Source organism: Apis cerana, linkage group LG8, assembly GCF_029169275.1.
Source record: "Apis cerana isolate GH-2021 linkage group LG8, AcerK_1.0, whole genome shotgun sequence".
Classification (NCBI taxonomy): Eukaryota; Metazoa; Arthropoda; class Insecta; order Hymenoptera; family Apidae; genus Apis; species Apis cerana.
The window spans coordinates 7,912,203-7,931,831 of record NC_083859.1 but is presented as its reverse complement, the minus strand read 5'-3'; the positions used below and the strand labels follow the sequence as shown (position 1 = coordinate 7,931,831).

The 19,629-nt window shown below is 44.7% G+C and overlaps 1 protein-coding gene and 1 long non-coding RNA gene across 7 annotated transcripts in view; both read left to right on the top strand.

The window, feature by feature from the left end:
* LOC108003869 (GATA-binding factor C) overlaps window positions 1–19,629 on the top strand; it is a 75,892-nt gene that overhangs the window by 18,187 nt on the left and 38,076 nt on the right. For all 6 annotated transcript variants that reach the window (XM_062078591.1, XM_062078590.1, XM_062078586.1 and 3 more), the window contains exons 3-4: window positions 82–1,347; window positions 6,166–6,311. In XM_062078591.1, coding sequence (XP_061934575.1) covers window positions 82–1,347; window positions 6,166–6,311 — 1,412 coding nt within the window. The remainder of the gene's footprint in view (window positions 1–81; window positions 1,348–6,165; window positions 6,312–19,629) is intronic.
* Window positions 6,872–19,401, top strand: LOC133666587 (uncharacterized). Its single transcript, XR_009830922.1, has 2 exons — window positions 6,872–7,769; window positions 8,567–19,401. It is a non-coding gene; the product is annotated as an uncharacterized LOC133666587 (long non-coding RNA).

Here is a 19,629-nt window from a genome sequence, read left to right as displayed (position 1 = left end):
GGACGTCGAGCAGCGTTTAACTACGCAATTGTACGGGAAGACGTGGTGAAAAAGGTGTAAAGCGAGGATGAATTGTTGCAGCGAGGATGTCGAGCAGCGGAGTGACGAGCGGCCCCGTGAGCCAGGTGTGCCGGCCGCACTTCCACAGCTCGGTGCTTCACCCTTGGCTGTCGGGGAGCGGGGCGGACACGTCGAAGACGCCGTGGGGATTCCCGACGACGACGGGCTCGGCCGGGAGCGGGGTGGCCGACGACAAGCCCCAGAGCCCCCTGGGCTCCTCCCTGCCCCCGAGCACCGGCAGCCTGTCCAGCCACGGCGGGGCGGGGGCCGGCCACCACCTCTTCTCCTTCCCTCCGACGCCCCCCAAGGACGCCACCCCCGACAGCATCACCGCGAGCACCACCTCGGCCAGCAACAACAACAACAACAACAACAACAACACGACCAGCGCCAACAACAACGCCAACAACCCCCTGTCGGGGCTCGGCGGCGGGGCGAGCAGCGAGTACCAGGCGGCCGTCGCCCACGCGGCGGTGATGGGCGCGTTCATGCACCACCAGGACGCGCTGGGCGGCGGGGGAGCGGGCTCGTGCGACGTGAAGCCGAGCGTGATGCTGAGCCATCACCACGGCGCGCCGTCGCCGCCCCATCAGCAGCACAACGGGACGGGGAGCGGCGGGAACGGCGGGACAGGGGCGAGTGGAGGCGGCGGGGCGAGCGGGCAGGTGAAGCAACGCGAAGGTAATAATCAGTCGGGCAGCCAGCAGGCGAGCACCGCGCAACAGCAGCAGCAGCAGCAGCAACAGCAGCAGCAGCAGCAGCAGCAGCAGCAGCAGGAGGCCGCGTATCAGGGGAGCAACGTGGCTGGCGGGGGTGGCGGGGGCGGCGGCGGGGGGGCGAGCTCGCCCTCGTGCAGGGAGAGTTACGCGGCGGCCGCCGCCGCCGCCGCCGCCGCGGCCGCGGCCGCGGCTGCCTCCAACACCCACCACGCGACCTCCGGGTCCCAGTACGACCCGGCAACCAGCGCGTATAACATGTACCAGCACCTGCAGTATCCTAGTACCACCCACCACCACCACCACCACCATCATCACGCCGCCTCCTCGTCGTCTTCTTCGTCTTCGTCCCACAATCCGCACAACGGGGCCGCCGCGGTCTCCGGTATTTTCGGCCACCACGCGGCGGCGGCCGCGGCGGCCGCCGCGGCCGGGAACGCGGCCGGCGTGGCCGGCGTTAACGTCGACTCGAAGCTGTTGGTCGGCCACGTGCACGCCAACACGCCGAGCTCGCCTTCCGCGCAGCAGCAGCAGCAGCAAAAGCCCAGGAACAAGTCGAGAACGTCCGCCGGTAAGCGGCACGCCTACCAACCTCTCCCTCCCACTTTTCTTTTTTGTCTCTGCCGGGTATTTTTTTTTTTTTTCCCCCCCCTTTTTTCGTACGTACACGTATTCTTTCGGTTATGGGTTTTCTCCCTCGTTCCAACGCCTCGTTCTTCTCCCGAGTCGGGGAGAGACGAGGCTGCGGCGAGTGCGGTCGTTTCGGGTCGACAAGTTGAAGCGGGTATTTTAATATTTTTATATTTTCGGTGTCGGTTACGTTACACGTTGTGACGGATAATTCGGTGTAAATTTTGGGATGGTTCTTACCGTGGTCGGTACGAAACGACCGTGCTCTGAGGGTATTTTTCTTTTTCTTTTCTCTCTATCTTTCTCTCTCCCTTTGGTTTGACAATTAACGCTTTTTCGTTTGTTTCCATACGCCTTGCGTTTCTACGCGCGAACCCCGTACGTGCGGCTAATTATTTCTGAAAGCACACACGGGTTTCGCGCGTCTTTTCGCTTTGAGTTCCAGTATCCTCGGTTTGCTTTCACTTTTGTCACACCGGTTTTTTTTTTTTCTTTTTTACTTTATCGATTTTATTCCATTCGTTCCCAGAAACGAGTAGTTTTGGTGGAGGAATGCACCAAAATTATTTTTTTTTCTTTTTCTTCAACGAATTCCTCTTTCGTTTCGTTACGTTTTCTTTCGTTTCGTTTAAAAATCCCCCGACGAGCTTTTGGTGGCGGTCGTTTTTCGCTTGCGACTCGTTGATTACGACGAACGGCGAACACGTTTGATATATATATATATCTTGTTTTTTTTTCTTTATCTTTTTATCGAACGAGCTGAGTGTTGTTCGGCGAGAGGGAGACACACAAGACGTGTATTTTTGTATTTTTGCCTCACCCGTGTGTTTTTTTGAGTGGCACCCGCGAAACGTCGAGCGTGAACAGCACCACACCTGGTTGATTTTTGTGATTAAGGCCGATGCACAGGGTGGGGGACACGAACGAAAAAGGAAACGCCATAGACATTGCCGACATCTTGTTTTTCCATCTTCTCGCGAAAAGCTTGTCGCAAATTTTCCAAATTGTTGACAAAAAAAGAAAAAAAAAAGAAAATGTACTTGAGATTCGCACCCCGATCTACTAGAACTGTTTGTAAAATTTTGTTCGACAAATTTTATTTCTTTAACGAGAACGAAACTTCTCCTCGAGTAAACATTTTATGAAAATTTTCTCCCAATTTCTTTCTCTTCTTCTTTTTTTTTTCCTTTTTTTTTCTTTTCTATCAAAAATTTCAAGATTCTCGTGCATCTTTTTCGAAAATATACGACGAGGATAGTATCGAGCGTCCAGTAACGGCCGACTCGACACGGCGCATTCCTTTCTCTACAGTATACCTTTCTCTCTTTACGGATCGATATTTTTTATATAAATACACAGGTGTAAGACACGCGTGTAATACACACAAGCGCGGGCGAATCAGCACACACGTACCTTCTTCTCTTTTTTCTTTCTCTCTCTCTCTCTCTCTCTCTCTCCATCTATCTTTCTATCTGTCTTCTATCTCTATTTCGATGTGGTGTGGCTACATGCTACCGTTTTTTGGTTTTGTCACTGGCAAAATAGAATCTCCCTCTCGAAAGATAGAAAAAAAAAAAAAAGTCCACGGACCAACCGCGTGCGTCTTTTTGCCGTGCTTACTCGCACGATTTTTTCTCTTCACACTTACCAAAATTCCAGAGTGAAGTGTCTTCGATCTTCGATCTCGAACGCGACATCGAAGGGAACGGTACGCGAAAAAAATACTCTTGATGAACTTTCGTCGTATGATTTTGTATCGAAAAAGAAAGAAAGAAAGAAAGAAAGAAAAAAAATATCTTCCACGACAATTATTCTGCATCGATTGGAGGATCGAAAGTAAATTAATCGAGTGTACTTCTAAAGTTCATCCATGTTTTTCGCATCGTACAGGTCGATGTACTTGGACGAAAAGAAACGGCAAAAAGAGAGAGAGACCACTCGAGGTACACCGACCCCTCCCCTTTCAAGGGGAAGAAATTGGACAAGAGGGGTGGAGGTTGGAAACTGAGAAAAATCAGGAGGGAGGAAAGAGGCGAATCTGGGTCGCTGAAGGGGAGGTGGAAAGGGGAGGGGGAATGGGAATGAAACGGTTGAAAAATGCCGGATACGTTGATTGCTGTAATAACAGTCGGTCTGCGCCGAGGACGGCGTGGTAAAAATCCTAATTCCGGGAACAATGGCCCGGCTTGGCGGCGTGGAAGTCCGCTAATTAAATCGACTTACGACACACGCAACACACGTATACACGCGCGCGCACGCACGCACGCACACACGCGTTCGGAGAAGAAACCTCGGCCGCGATGTGGCAAGACGAATCGAGACAAGGTGGATCGCGATTGGTGTTTAAGAGAACGTAAAGCTTTTTTCCCCGCTGGAAACACGAGTCGAAAGTAAAAATTTAGCATTTATAATTCGCGAGAGTGTTCGGTACACGTCGTGCATGCACGATGTATAATTTTCATCTTCGTTAAAAATTATGTTTCGCCCGTTTAATAGGTGTAGGCCGGAGAGATTTCTCTTGTTCGAGAATGATGGTTTTATTAATTAATCGTTAACGAAGAGAGGTGATTCTGTTACTTTTCCCCTCCTTTTTTCTTTTTCGTTCTTTCTCGCTCCTTTTGCCAGGAGTGAAAATCGCAATTAACGAGGCGGACAGATTTTGCTCGACTCGATTTTCTCCTCGACACGTTTCACGCTTTTTGATTCGATGCTTGTTGGTCTTGTGGTCCTTTGTGTACCGAGTCGATTTTTAACCCTTGCCTCCCGAGGCTGGATTAATTATGCCCGTTGCATGTTAATTCAAATTTGCAAATTTAATTAAATTTCTAATTTTATTCTTTTGACACGTTTTATTAGTTTCTCCCTCCCGGGGAAGAGAGAAGAAGTAAGCAATAAGGATCCCCGCGATAAGGATCGGCAATTCAATTATAATATTCATATTCCTTAAAAAAAAAATTTCTATTCTACTGTGTACAATCTTTACAATTTTTCAATGTTTATTAAGTTTCTAATTTTAATAATTCCCCGATATAATAAAATTTCTAAAATTTGCAATGTAAATCAGCGGATCTGGGTTCAATTTAAAAATATCCTCAAGGATAAATGCGAAAAAAATTTTTTTTTTCGTTACGTTACGTTTAAGATCAAGAATTATTAAGCGGTCGAGACTTCCGACTTCCACTTGTTGATTCGGTTCGAGGGTTTACGAGAAAGGAGAAAATTTTCAAAACAACACGTTGAGATTGTTATTAAGAACGTTAGAACGCCTGGTTAGAATATTAACACGTTGGGAATGATGATCGTTGTGCTGCGCAATGATCGGCCGATAATAAAGAGAGAGAGAGAGAGAGAGAGACAAGAAATTGGCCGGGCGAAATTCATGACGGAACGCCGGTTTCCTCGTCCTGGATCATAATTCATCCGTTTATGGCAAAAGTGGCGCGAGGCAGCCGGCTCGCTTTGGTCTCGTTCCTCCTCTCGGCAAAAGTCGGCTTTTCGTCGAAATAAAAACCTCTTTCTCGGTAAAAATTACTTTTCTTCCGTACGTTCGAGACGTTCAACAATCAACGATGGCAATTAAAACAATCTCGAGTGGTCGCCTCTGAGTGAACGTCTGGGCTTCCGACAACATATAAATCCTGTTAAACGAGAATTGCTGTTGTTAAATTAGGTCAGGTGTATCGGTGGATTATTATAATTCTCTTTTCTTTCTTTCTTCTCTCTCTCTTTTTTTTTTTTTTTTTTTAATATCTTTTAAATTGTATGTTTCGACGAAACATTGTGTATATTCGAATCCTTTGGCCACGTCGGTCGCGAGAGGTTCGAAGCGGAAAAAAAAAAGAAAAAAAAAAAAACGTCAAAACGACCAAGTCATCGGATTTTTTCCAGTAAAATGGAGAACGCTCGGTCCAATCTCGAGGAGGATGCAGCTCGATGGATCAATTCGAGAGACGCGGATTTCACGGTTCGAGGAAAATTCTTGTTCCATTATTGGATCGAATGATTCCTTTCCCCCTTCCATTAATATTCCGAAAAATATTCCGAAAAATTTCAGGCACGTTTTCTCCCCGACACGCGTGGAAACGATAATGAAAAGAACGACGAGAAATTTGCCTGAAAGTTTGAACTCCTTCCTTCCTTGTTCCCATGTTGTTTGGTGGGGGTTGAAACTAACGATACCAGGTTCTATTCTTCCTTCCATCTTCCACTTTGATCTGAATCTCTCAGTCCCCTTGTATTAACAAGCCGCTATCGGACCAACGTGTTCGATCCACGGTCCTAAAGACTCTGCTTTTGCTCTGGTAATCGCTTGATATGGTATGTCTGCAACTGCATGCCACTTTCATCACCGATCTTCGCGACTTGGTGTTCGCTTCGAGCACGTTGGATTCTCGAAATCGCTCAATTTTCTCGAATCATTTCCTCGCTTTATATTCAAATTTTTACGATTATTCGTATCGTCTCGAGAAACCAGCGTGCACAAGCTTTTTTGTAACTTGATCGAACGATCGAACAATACCTAAATCGAATTCTTCCAATCACGATTGAAAATCATAATTTTCTCGATTATTATATTGGAATAAATAAAGCAACCAAAAAAAGAAAAAGGTTAATAATAAACAGTTAATAGATTTTAATGCGAGAAGAATTCGTTTTATCGGCCGTTCGATCGGTATCATTGAACGCTTGTCCCAAAATATATAACCTAAAAATCGCGTGATTAATCGAATTCGTCGTTTCCACGGTATTCTTCCGATAGAGGGCCGCGAATGCGTGAATTGCGGCGCGACATCGACGCCACTGTGGAGACGAGACGGTACCGGTCACTACCTCTGCAACGCTTGCGGCCTCTACTACAAGATGAACGGCCAGAACCGACCTCTCATCAAGCCGAAACGACGGCTGGTAAGTACCTAAGCTGAACCGTTTTCTTTCTTTCTTTCTTTCTTTCTTTCTTTCTTTTTTATTTACTTGCACGATACATTTGGCGTGGATAGTTTCGGTCGGGAAGGATCGAAGACGCATACAATGTTCGTGATTTGAATTGTAAATCCACGCGGAGAGGAAACTTTACGTAACTTTGGTCGAGGTGTCTACGAAAAATATCAGAATCTTGTTAGAGATAAAGAGTGTATATTTCGTGTACACGTAACGGAGATCTCTGTTTATATCCGCCTTTCGGAAGTATTAGATTGATGTATAAAGGTTGTCGCTCTTACGTAACACGTGTAATATATTCATTTAGTTTTTGCCTCGTCTACATGTTGCTCGTTTAATTCTATGAACTTCCTCGTATATTTTTCGAATATATCGTTTTGGATTAAAGGAGTGATCAACTCTATTAAAATACATTATTTGATTTAAGAAAAATTGGGCATTAATTATACATTTTGACGTCAAAATTGAAAATAATGTCAAAAAGTGAGGTTAATTTAACTTTTAAATCATTCAAAAAGACAAGATCAAAAGAATATAACGATACATCTCATTGAAATTCTCTAATTATTTATCGAATAATAAATTGCATATAAAATTAGTAGTATTATATGGTAAAATAGCACTTAATTATTGATGAAACAAAAAAAATCATTATGGAAATATATTTCCAGATATTTAGAATTAGTTATTACTCAAGCCCGCTATTATATTTCCAACTTGATGTAAAAACCGAAATTTTTACGCGACGCAGAGCCTATCATTGTCCCTTTTCGTCGAACGGGAATCGACGATTCGTTGAAAAGCTTTCGTGCACCTGTCTGGCTCGTAAAAGCGGTGTCCTTGATCGTTTCCTTGGAGCTCATCGAGCCGCACATGCTTAATTAATACGTGCTCGCGGTGCAACGGAGTTATGTGTTTCTCGCGATACGCAGATGCAGTCATCAGAATGCAAGATAAAACAAGGCCAAGCTAATTTCCTGTACGTGACCATTAACGCGCGACGGTGTGTTCCTGCTTGCGTATTCATCATCGATTAGAATATATACGTATGTATGTAAATACGTGGCCCAAATTTTCCAAAAAAATGTATAAAATGAAATTCAAAGAAACGTAAAATATGAGAATGGAATAATAAATTTCAATTTCCGAAGGTAATGAAGGTAACTAGAACGCCACCATACGAAACAATTAGGAAATAGAAGATCACGCGATGCGAAGTGTGTAATAGTCGAATCAAGATTCTATCGAGTGAATAGAAAATATGTTATGTGATTAAAAGGATGAAAAGTAACAAAAATCATGATTACATCAACATAATTCGCAACATATAATTCGCACTTATTGAATTAATAAAAGTGAAATAATAAGGAAATAAAAGGAATTAACGAGAAGACTTCTTGACGATGGATACAGATTTCTTAAGAGGTTAGAAATTATTTTACTTTCTTTTTCTTGGTTCTTTATATATACTCAAAAGTGGAATCGACGAGTGAAAATGATCGCGTATTTACGATTTATGTTTATATCGTGCATTTGTGAAATTATTTTTATGAAAGAAAACAACGCGTCGAGTAGAGCAGTTTGAAAAATGATTTGAACACGAGGGAAACGCGTTAGAAATGGAAATTCGGGATTACGGGGGATATCGGTAGGACTTAGCCTAGGATCGATACCACGAAGGGTAACAGAGAGGCTTTCGTGCAATCGGCTCGTATAGTTCGTGTGAATTCGATCTATTTTCGTCGAGCAGGCTGGCACCTACGCAGACGAAATGGCGAAACTCGATATCGGTCTCGTCTTCCCTCGTTTCGTTCCTAGATTCATAAATTCTAACCTGTGTGGTCTATTCAACAGAATTTTTCATCGAAGAGTTTCGCGCTGAAGAATTAAACGGATCAAGTTCAATATTTACGGATGAATTCAAATGACATTCAATACGGTGTTGGATTTAGGTTATGCAGGTTACATCTTATTTGAAATTTTTCATTCGAATAATTATAAAATCTGTCGAAAATCGTTATAAATTATTATCGAAAAATTTATGATTCCATTTAAAAAAAAACAAAATTGACATATATTAATATGCTTGCTTATCCTTAAACAAATATTATGATATTTAATAAGTAAATGAGATTATCTTTATTTTTATTTGATTGATCACGTATAATTTCGTGGTTAAAACATTCATAATTATTCGTACAGATAATTATTCGTTATTACAGATTCAATTAAACTCGGAAATACTAAGAAACAGTTAGAAATTCTCATCCACAAGTTTATATCTAAGAATTTTACAATCGGATTCGAATCACGATTAATAAGAATGTACGAGGAGTCGGTTCAAAGGGAAAGTAAGTGCTTCGTTGTTCGATCATAGGCTTAATACACGATCTCGAGAGAAGAGACTGACTGCATTCCGCGGATGCAAAAGCGCATAGCCGACCAGTGACGTTTCACTATCCCTCTCGCGCGCTTTCTCCTGTGCGCGATAGAGCAAAGCTGATGGATTCAAGCTTTTTCTAGCCGCCACCTGCTCGCTTCTCTAATTACGCCGCTCACGCACCTTAGATTTATTAATCATCACGTTTTTGCCATCATTTGTCGGCCGTTCCTTCACTCTATCAATCCGACGCGTTCTTCGATCAGATTCACGATTCAATCCACGATTTTTATATCGCGAGAGAAGTCGAAATTGATCGAACTTTTCTTCGAAACGACAATTAATCGTCGATAACTCAAACGTATTGAATAGATGCAGAAGTTTCTATATTGTTCGTTTTTATTTCTTGCAAAGAATCTATAAAGTTCAAACGTGTTTCGTAATAACGTGCAAGTATGGTAATATATTTTTCTCAAATTTTTCTCTTTATAATTATGATATCGGAATATCATAGATATCTTTCATTTCAACTGTTAACACAAAAAACGAAAAGTCATCGTGCTTAATTACCTTTCCATTCAATCTATCCTTTCTATTTGTGCATAGTGCTTATTATTAGGTCGCAGATATTTTTTGCAAAATTAAATTTTTGTGAATATGACCAAAAAAAGAACAGAGGGGCTTGAATAGAAATTTGCTTTATTATCCTCAAATGTTAAGTATAACTTGCTACTATTTCGTATCTTTTTGTGTGTCATATTCCTAACTTTTTATAAAATTTTGCATAAATATCTAAATATTCGCTAAATAAATCTACTAATCAAGATAGAAAAGATTAAACAAGTTTAATATTATACTCATTATAGCCTTAAAATCATGGTTAGTCTATAAAATAAAACGAACGAGTAAATCTAACAATAATATCCGCAAAGTAATTACAAAGTAAATTAATGATTTTCAAACACGTTTGAACTTGTCGCAAACGAATAATAATTAATCTTGATAATTTTTCGGGAAACGGTTAATTCGAGAACCGGCCAAAAAATTGTGAACCCGCCAAATATTATGACAGCAGGACGAGCGGTGCCCGCCCACCTATCATTCAACCGAGACTCGCGTGGATCTGTTCGCGCGAGCCTTCCCAATAAAATATGTATCGGTTTAAATCGGTAGGCGTCGCCTTATCGCCGTACGCGTGTCACATTTTCGGCTCGACGCTGTAATTTTTCTCTCCCCGCGAGTTTCTCTCCTTTATTTTAATAATCGAGCCGAGCGTACCCACGGGCTTCGACGAAAGTTTGCCCTCGATATTACGTTACGACGGGAAATATCACGACGGGATAAACGCACCGTGTTCGATAATTGATTGGGCGAATATTTCTTCTTCTTTTATCCAATTTATTCTTTTCGACAGAAGCCGTGAAAAGATACTTGCTGGAAATTGTACAGTGTCGAATCTTTGATTTCTCGTCGCTCGAAGCATTATACACAGAAATATTCGAATACTGCATCAATTTAAATTTATAAAAGGAAAAATTGCAGGAAATATCTTCCGTTCGAGTGGAATCGGTGGTTGAAGTTTGAAGTGGCGATATCTAGAAATCGATCTGTAAGAGCGATATATAGTTTAATAGTCGATCTGTAAGAATGCTAATCCACGCTTAATGAAGTCTAATCACCGATCTGTTACAAGTTATAATAGCTCGTCTAGAAATATATCGTGGCCGTAAAGTCGATCGAGCAAAAAATCCCAACTCGTACCGATTACCGACAACGTTATATATATTCCATCGCGACGTCAATTGCACCGTCGATTGATACAACGATTTACGACCGCGTTACGACGTTCTCTGTACCGAGATATATATATATACGTGTATATCTCGAGGAGAAACACACTTGTGTTTTGAACGAAGGTAGCAACGTGGAGAATCCGGTCGATTAACGATCGAGCGGCCTCGACCCCCTCGGGAGATGGTGAAAAAGGGGGACACGGTCCCCGAAAAATAGGAGGAGCCACGAGGGCCATATGCTTTTCGCACAATATGTCGCGTTTTTACCGACCGAGCGGTGGGAGCGAATCCGGTCGCAGATGTGACGAGAGGAGAGAAAGAGGGCCGTCGCCGATACGATCAGCGAAACAAAGGGCGGCCACCACCAGGTATATGTTCACCCCCTCTCTCTCCTCTCTCTCTCTCTCTGCCTCTCCTCCCCTCCCGAAATAATAAAGTCGTGGCACATATCGGGCTCACGTGAAAACGCATTGTGCCGACGTGTCTCTTCCACGGAAATTCCAGCCGAGCGTTTATTATGAACCGGGTACAGAGTCCAACGTGCTCGAAAGCCCCGATGGGCCAGATAGCAAGGGTTGAAACCCTCTCTTTCTCTCTTCTCGTGCCGCTCAACCGACCGTCCGCCATCTTTGATCCATCGTGGAGATAGGCCTCGAACAGCTGGGAACTTTTCGCTGCTTTTTTCTTTTTCCTCTCTTTTTTTTATTCCTCCTCCTTTCTCTTCTGCGTCGTTTCCTTTCTTGCTTTCTTTCTTTCTTTTTTTTTCCTCGCTCGGTTGGATGTCTCTGTTTTATTCGGGGCGCAACAAGGGGCGAGAGCCAGCCACCCCTGGTAATATTCCTTTTTTTGAAGAAGAGGAGAGGAAGGTTTTCCAACGAGCGAATCCTCGACGATCCTTGAAGTGTGGCGGAGAAAGGGTGGACGCACGGCGGGGGAGGGGAAGGAGGGGAGGGCCGGGTTTCTGCGCGGAATCGCTCGTTAACGGCTGTCCTACACGAGCTCTCTCTCTCTGTCTTTCTCTACCTTTCCTTCCTTCTCGTCCTGGCCGATGGTTATCGCGCGCGCCATGCCACGCCGTGCAACACCGCGCGATGCTCGTCGGAGTTACGGTCCTCCGGGCGTTCCTGGACATTCCAGTGGCAACAGAAGCGCCAGCGTCGCTCGCGGGACCCGTTAATCCACCCGGGGAGAGGAATTTTTTCGCCGAACTCTCGAAGCCGTATCGCGTGCCCTCTGACATTTTTCTCGGGAATTCAGCCGCGATTAAATAACGAAGCGGGGAAGGAGGGGGGAAGGAAAATTGAAAATGATCCTTCTCCTTTATTTTTCATCCTTCCGTCGTCCCGATATTTGTAAGAGAAACGATCCAAAAAAAAAATCTGAGGTCTTATTATGGTCCAAATACGGATAAGGATGGTTGGATAATTTTTTTTTTTTAGTTATCATCGATTCCTTCGTTTCGATACGAAACGAAAATAAATAATTTTTTGTCGCCTCTGTTTCAGAAATAATGATTTTAAGAAGTTAAACGAATTGATTTTTTCGCACATTTCAAATTAATATAAACTATGTTAGAGTTTGAGCAACGATGTACATGTACGTAAGTTACGTAAGTTCAATTTGATTGAACGAATTTCCATTCGTGAGTTTAATATATATATATATAAAATTAATGTTACGTTACGATCACTTCGCGAATTAAATTCTCTCTTCCTTATTTTTTCAGCGCAATGCACAACAAAATCGAAGTAAATCTCTCTCTCTCTCCATCTGCAACATATAATACAATCGAAGCGAATATCATAAAGAAATCTTGCCAAGAACATTCGTTGACACTGCTCTCTGTATTTCAGAAGCCATGTTCGTCACCACGCCTACCAACTTCACTCCCGCAAATCCGCTCGAATATCCTAAATTTCCAAGACACGTGCGAGCAGAGATCGGGCGACGACTCTTCCGAGAAAAGAATCCGCTTGGAACGACCGAACCATGAACCCGTTCGTCGGTCGGCCGAGGAAAATGTCGTTTGCCCTCGCACAATGCGTTATCCGCGCGATCTGCCGCCGCCATTGTGTCCGATCCGCGACGTAGGATCCGTCGAAAGCGTCGTCCAATTTCAGCCTCGCCGGCTGAAAGTAAAACTTGTTGTGTCGCGTTTTTCCGTGAACGAGAAATTTTCGTCCCGAATGCAGCCGAGATTATCACGTGCTATCACGGGATTAATTATGGAGATCAGCATACCCGAATGATTTTGAAGGGAAAAGTACGCGTTGATTTCAGTTTTCTCGAACATTAATTTGGTTATTAATGATTCCGTTCGCTTTCTTCTCGGCGTAGTGAAAAAGTTTAATTATACGAGACGCGAATGTCTAATTGGTCTTGGAAATTTTTTTTTATTTTTTCTTTCTCAAATCTCTTTAATTAAGTTTCTCTGATTTATTGATATGTAACAATGACTCTTTTTTTCTTTCTTTTTTTAGAACACTCTAGCGATTATATTATCCGCAATTACGTGGCAGAATTAATTATCTAATCTAATCACGTCTCGTGATTAAACGTCTCGTGATTAAACGTCTCGATTATTATTAGACACTTGGATTATCTCAAGTAGAAGATATGCTTTTTTCCCCCCAAATGCTACATATATTGTGTTTCTCGATAACGATCACGAGATAAAAAAAGCGAAAAAAATTTGGACGAGAAAAATGATCCAATGATCTTCGTCACGAAGCAACGAACGGTGTGATTAGAAATGCAAGGGATAGAAAGAATTCGTAGCTCGTATTCGTATAAAGGAATAAAAGAATCTCGTCTGAATCGAAGGTGTGGGAGGAAGTGTAAAAAGAGAGAGAGAGAAAGAAAGGCGATTTCCCTGGGAGGCGGATTTCGTGAGATCGGCATGGTGGTTTATGAGCAGCACACGCAGCCGTGGTCGGGGGCAGAAACGGCGACTGAATTATGTACCAGATGCAAATGTCGTCGTATTGTCCGGTGCCGGCGGCGTGCTCCATCCATCTTTCAGCTTCCTTGAAAATTCCGCTCATGAGAGACGAGATTTGCATCCGTTCACACTTTGAATAACGTCGCTGTCCAACCACGACCGCGCCATCGCTGCTCTCCTTTTTTTCCCCCTCTCTTTCTCTCCAAAGAAGAGTCGAGGGGGAGGGGGAGAGGAAAGGAATAAGAACAAGAAGATGGTATCGGTGATATCCGAGATAGTATTCCTGTCGATTTCTTCGCCCCTTTATCGCACGCTCGTCACCGGTTCGAGCAAAAGTTCCTATTTCGATCGAAGCGAGAAACAGGTTCTCCATCTCGTCAGACTATACGCTTAGAATATCCTGGCGTATCCTCCTTATCGAATGCTCGAATCGGGAATTAGAGTGAGTGGTGTCCTCGGAGATTGCAGGATGTTTTCCCCATTTGCAATTTTAATGAAACGGGCGTCGGTGAAATTTCAGTTATAAAAAGGAGGGAGGATGTATAGTTTATAGGTCGAGAGGAGAGGTTAGGTTAGGACGTGGAGCTCGAACGTGGAATCAACGACGAGCGATTCGCCGATCGGTTAATAACAACCGCGTCTTGTTGGACGACGACAAACGCCAAACGATTTATTTCGCGAATTTATGCCCGGCCAGGATTGCCTCCGCGCGCCAGTCGGAAGCAATTTACAAGTTAATAGGTTAGGACGATTCGTTACGCGTCCTCCTTCTCTCGATTTATTCCGTCCCACCGTCTAATTGGCTCGTCTCTTTTTTTTTTTTGCGGCCTAAAGGCTTCTTCGCACCTTGTCCTTCGTCACCTATCAACCGTAATTTTCTATCTTTCTTACCTACGCTTCTTTTCCTTCTTTTCATCGACTCTTTCCGTTTGGTTATTAACTTCGCGATTGAACGATCGCTGTTTCTTTCTCTTTCCGCTCGTTTCCCTGTGTCAAAAATCGCATTCGCGGAATATATTCGGTGACCGGGAGCGATCCAGAGTTCGAATTTGAATCGCAATCGACGCGATAATAAGAGAGTCGAATCGAGAGTGGACACCGTTAACCCGGGCAATACTTTTTTCTCGTGGCCGGCCGGCTACTTAAGATTCGGCACGCCGCGATTGGACGACCAGTTTTCGACTGTCCGACAAGTCGATCGATCATTCACCGACACAAAGAAACAATCGGCTCGCTCGATAAACTACCGTGCTTGTACAAGCGACGGACTCGAAATTGATTTACCTCGACCAATTCGGCTTGCCTCGATCGCTCCCCTTTTTATCCCGGGACAGATTTGTTGGGAAATTTTCATACGCCACTTCTTACGCCGTGAAAAAGAAAAAGAAACGCGGCCATGTCCGGATATACGGACGTGAATTTGTCCGCTTATGCTCACGAGTTATCCCCACCACTTCCTAATATATCGCCCACTCGAGACAAGTTTCGCTATTATCTGTGATCCGCATCTACGATGATTTAACTGTTATTGAATTTATCGAAACGAGAGAAAAAAAATAATCTTTTTACATTTTCTTATTTAATCGCTACAAGATTGTTTAAGATTCATTAGTGAAATTTTTACGTGATTACGTGATTCAATTAATTTGAGATTAGACTCGTTCTCACTACGCACGCGCGACAGGTCTATTCTCTCGTTGTACGGCCATTCGGTTCGGCACTATTCGGCAGTATTCGGCATCGTTCGGAACCGATCGCAGTCACATATTCAGACATTATTGTAAAAAGGGTAGAACTTGAAAAACAATGGATTCAAAGTATATAAACATATACCTTAAGAGGTGGCTCAAGGTTTCCACGCGACTGATATAGAATAAAGCGTGGAACGAAGGATGGAGAAAAAAATTCGAGCAAATTGCAGGTGAAACGCCGGCGAATGTGAGTAACATTGTAGCAGCGAGGGATCTTGCGCGTGAAACTTGCGGGACCGTAACCACGCGAGAAAGTACGAAAGAATTTTCCTCGCGTGCGTTCGTTCGTTCGTTTCCGTGCCGACCGGTGTTTAGAGCGATATTCCTCGCTCGAGAAATCTCGCCTTAATAAATAATTATTAAAGAAGATTAATTATCAAAGAGAAAAATTTCTGACTTCTGTCTCGGATAAACCGTCTCCGATCGTGAAGGATAACGATCCATGGAAAAATAAGCGAAACAGACGCGTGAAGGGGAAACGTTTAGCGAAATAAAGAAGAAATTAATTTTCAGAGGACGAAGTGAAAATGCAGTCTACTCGATTCGCCGCCCGATGGAAAAGTCGATCGCTGCCGAAGAATGCATTGTTTCGAGGTCACCGCACCGCGTTCGTGCACACAGGTGCACGATGCAACCATGTTTCACGACGATCGATCGTGTGTGCAGTTGGCGATTTATATGCAGGAATGTTTCACCCGTGGAAGTGTTTCTCCGTGTAATTGCCGGGTGAATCCGCGAAAAACCATCCATTCCACCTTGCCCCAGACCCACGATCCTTCCCTCCATTGTCCTCGATCGTTCTGCCTCCATTCACCCAGGCTAAATTGTTATCGTTTCCCACATGTAAGCATGATTAAGCGTGGTTGTTAGGGGTCGAGGAGAGCCCTGGCAAGGGTAATCCACGGCCCTATCGGCGTTTCGAGGCGTCAGCCTCGCTTGCCCCTCGTCAAAAGGGGTCCGGATCTTCGAAGAAGGATTCGTGGATTCCCCAGGGCAGCTGCGTACGCTATCATTGGTCGCGATCTCTATGGATCCCACCCGAGTCCGGGAAACGACCCCTCCAGCGATCGAGGACCAATCCTGCCGCGTCTTTCCCATGCTACGAGGGTAGAGGATCACTGGTTGGGGTGGACTCGATTTTCGGGGCTGCTTCCGGACGAAAATTACACGGGGAGAAAAATCCTCGGAGAGAAACGTAGTTTTCTGAAAGTTTCGAGATTGCCCGGATTTCTCTTATCTCTTCTCTTCTCCCTGGATTCTGGAAAAGTTACTAGGTACACGTGTCCGGGGAATTTTTTTTTATCTCGTATATATAGCGATAATCGATAGTTTCTGCTCAGGAACGGTATCGATTTAAACGTTCGTGGTGACGCGTGTACGTTCATCTCGAATATTATTACGAATTAAAAAATGTGTTATTGCAAAATTATTATTTTACGTCGAATCGTTGACTTCGTAGATCAACTCGAGAAATAATCTTTGTAATTCAATTACGATTAGCTTAAAAATCTTATCTTATTCCTTACACGAATCACATCTCCGACTTAAGAACAATCAACAATTTACCATTCGTGCAACCATTTAAATATTACGAAAAGGAAAAAAGAATTACAGTGGATACGTTTACTCGACTAATAAAGAGGTAGGGAACACGGTTGGAGAAAATTCATCTCGTAACAGAATCATTCTCTCGGAAATGGTCGGGTATCCGGGGCGAAGCTGGCGCGGAACGGCTACCAGAAAAAGGGTCTCGTCGATCTAAAAAGAATCGTCGTGGAAGTCCATAAATCTTGGGTCGCGGAGAACGAGAAGTAGGAGGAGGAGGAGAGAAGAGAAAAGAAGAGGAGAGGAGAGGAGAGAGGGAGGAGTGTAGCGGGTGGACGGTGTAGGCCGACTGGTTGGCCGGGCTCTCCTCCATCGTTGGGGCCCGCGGGCACGAAAAACGCGGCTGCCGGTGGCGCGCTCGAATAAATCAAACTGGCGTGAAAATCAATTGTAAGACACTCGCCTCGCGTGTACCCTTCCCTCCCCCTCTCCCTCCATCCTCTCTATCCATCTCCGCTGCTCTCCCTTCCCCCTCCCCTCCTCCCCTCCCCTCCTCGCGCTCTCGTGGCTTTCGTGCGTTACCCGTGAACCGAGTCACCTTCCTTTGTGTGCCCCCCCTCCCTCCCCACCCACTCCCTCTCGTGCCTCCCGCTCGCTCGTTCCGCGTTCGTTCTTTGTTCCTGCGCGCTCGTGTGCTTCATGTGCGAAGGGTGTGCGCGAGTGTGAGGAGCGTATGTGCACGCGCGCCGTACGCTCGAACGAAATGGAGAAGCAGGGAGACAAGTTGGATAGAGCGAGAAGTTTCGTTGCGCGGCGAAGCGAGGGGCAGGATAGGATAGGATAGGATAGGATAGGATAGTATAGGATAGGATAGAGTAGGGTTGGTTGGTTGGTTGGTGGTTGTTGTTACACAGGGGTGTTGTCAAAGAAGGGCAGAGAGAGGGTGTAAAGTCAATACGCGGGTGGAATGCCGCGCAGACGCCAGCCGTTGGCCAATTGTAACGTACGCCAACGCTCATGGCGGAGATACGGCGCTGCGCGGCGTTGGCGTCGCTCCATCTTGCCGTCGGGACGACATCGCTGGTTTCCTTCCGTCCGCAACGGTGGAATTTCGGCAGAATCGATAGAAACCTGGTCCACTTGGTAGTTTTTTTACGTACGCTTTCTTACGATGCGTGGACAATGCATGGTTGGATTAGGTTATTAATCACTGTTTCACTCGGGCAACGCGGCTCGATTCAACAAGGATCGGTCAGGTGCGTTCTCGAAAGTGCACTTGACGAAATAATACATTCACCGGGGATAAGTGCGCCGACCCCTTTACGCACAACGAGCAACTCTCGGGTATATGAGAACGTTACAGAAGCTAATAATAGGCCGAATGACTCGAAACCAGAGTGATCGTTAACGAAGACAAAAAGCGCAACAACGCGCGATTAATATGAGTGGAATTGCCTCTACCGGACAATTTGCTTGTCATTCTCCTCCATCGAGAGGCTGTCGAAACCCGACAATGAGTCGGGCACAAAATCGTCCAATTCTCTTCGATTCTCCCTTTTTTTTTTCTTTCGCTCTCAACTTATCGAGTCTTTGCATTTTTTCCAGATTTTTTCCGTTTTTTTCCCTGTCGTAATTCCCCGATTAGAGGTTAGAAAGGAAGGAAGGAAGGCGAAAGCGGAGAAAGGAAGGGACGAAGCCGGTCACTCGTGATCGATTCTCGAGCGTTTCCGGTGGAAAGTCGGGAAACGAATAATAGCGTGCGCGGGGGTGGTTGTGCGCACCCCCAGAGGGTGAGCGACAAGTAATGGCCGCCGCGGACGTTATTTATCGCTTTGTCCCGGTGCACACGCGAACACGTAGGCGCGCACCGGCAATTTCCACCGATAAGTGACCGCGTGCTCGCGCTCGCTCACGCCTGTCCCGGCGATTAGTCGCGCGACTGAATAAACGGCGTGACGATCGCTCTAAACTCGGACAACACCGAACCTCTCTCGCCTATTAACCGGCGATCCTCTTCGTCTTATCGTCGACAGTTTGAAATTATAAACCCTTATCGTATAATCGAGCACATTTGCGTGTAAAATTGGGCAAAGAGTCACCAAATTGTCTTATAATGACTCTAATCTAAAACTCGTCACCGCCAGATGTCTCACTCCGCCAATTGTCTTTCTCGCAAGTGATCGCTTACGTCGCTTCTTTATATAAAGTTCTTGTCCAGTTAAGAATCGAAGTTAAGATTCGAAGTTCTTCTCGTATCTATCACGGAATTAGCTACGTTACGTGATTTTTTGGGACATTCGAAATCAAAAATTAATATTATCATTAGAGATATATTATTCGTCGAAGCATCTCGTAGAATCTGACCGTCCGTAATTTCTAAATAATTGTCGTGAAAAAGTAGAGTCGAAATAAAACAACGATACTTGAAGTAATGTGTTCTTGTTGTCCAACAATCTGTTTGTACAAGAGTTAGTAGAGTCTCGAACTAATGTTTTTCTTTCGTATTTATCGTTTAAAATCCAAAACACAGCGAGCCTCGAGATAAGTGAAATCGCAACTGTTCGGAGGGATCAGAAGCCATGTTTCCTCGGTTGACGACGTTGCCCGAAGCAGCTGGGAGCCGTACGATCGATGGAGTCGCGGTGGATATTCGGAAGTCTCGGTGCAACCGTGGGGAATGTAATTTATCGCGGCCGTATAAACGCGAACGAACGCGCAACAACTATTCCCGGCGACAGTCATGGGCTTTACCGCTAAGATACACTTACCATTCTCATCATTAAAACGTCCGCCGGTTGGCCGACGCTCGGGGAATAAACGGCGTGCAGAACGTGGCCCAACCCTGGTTCTACACCTAGTCGAGCAGAGCCGGTAC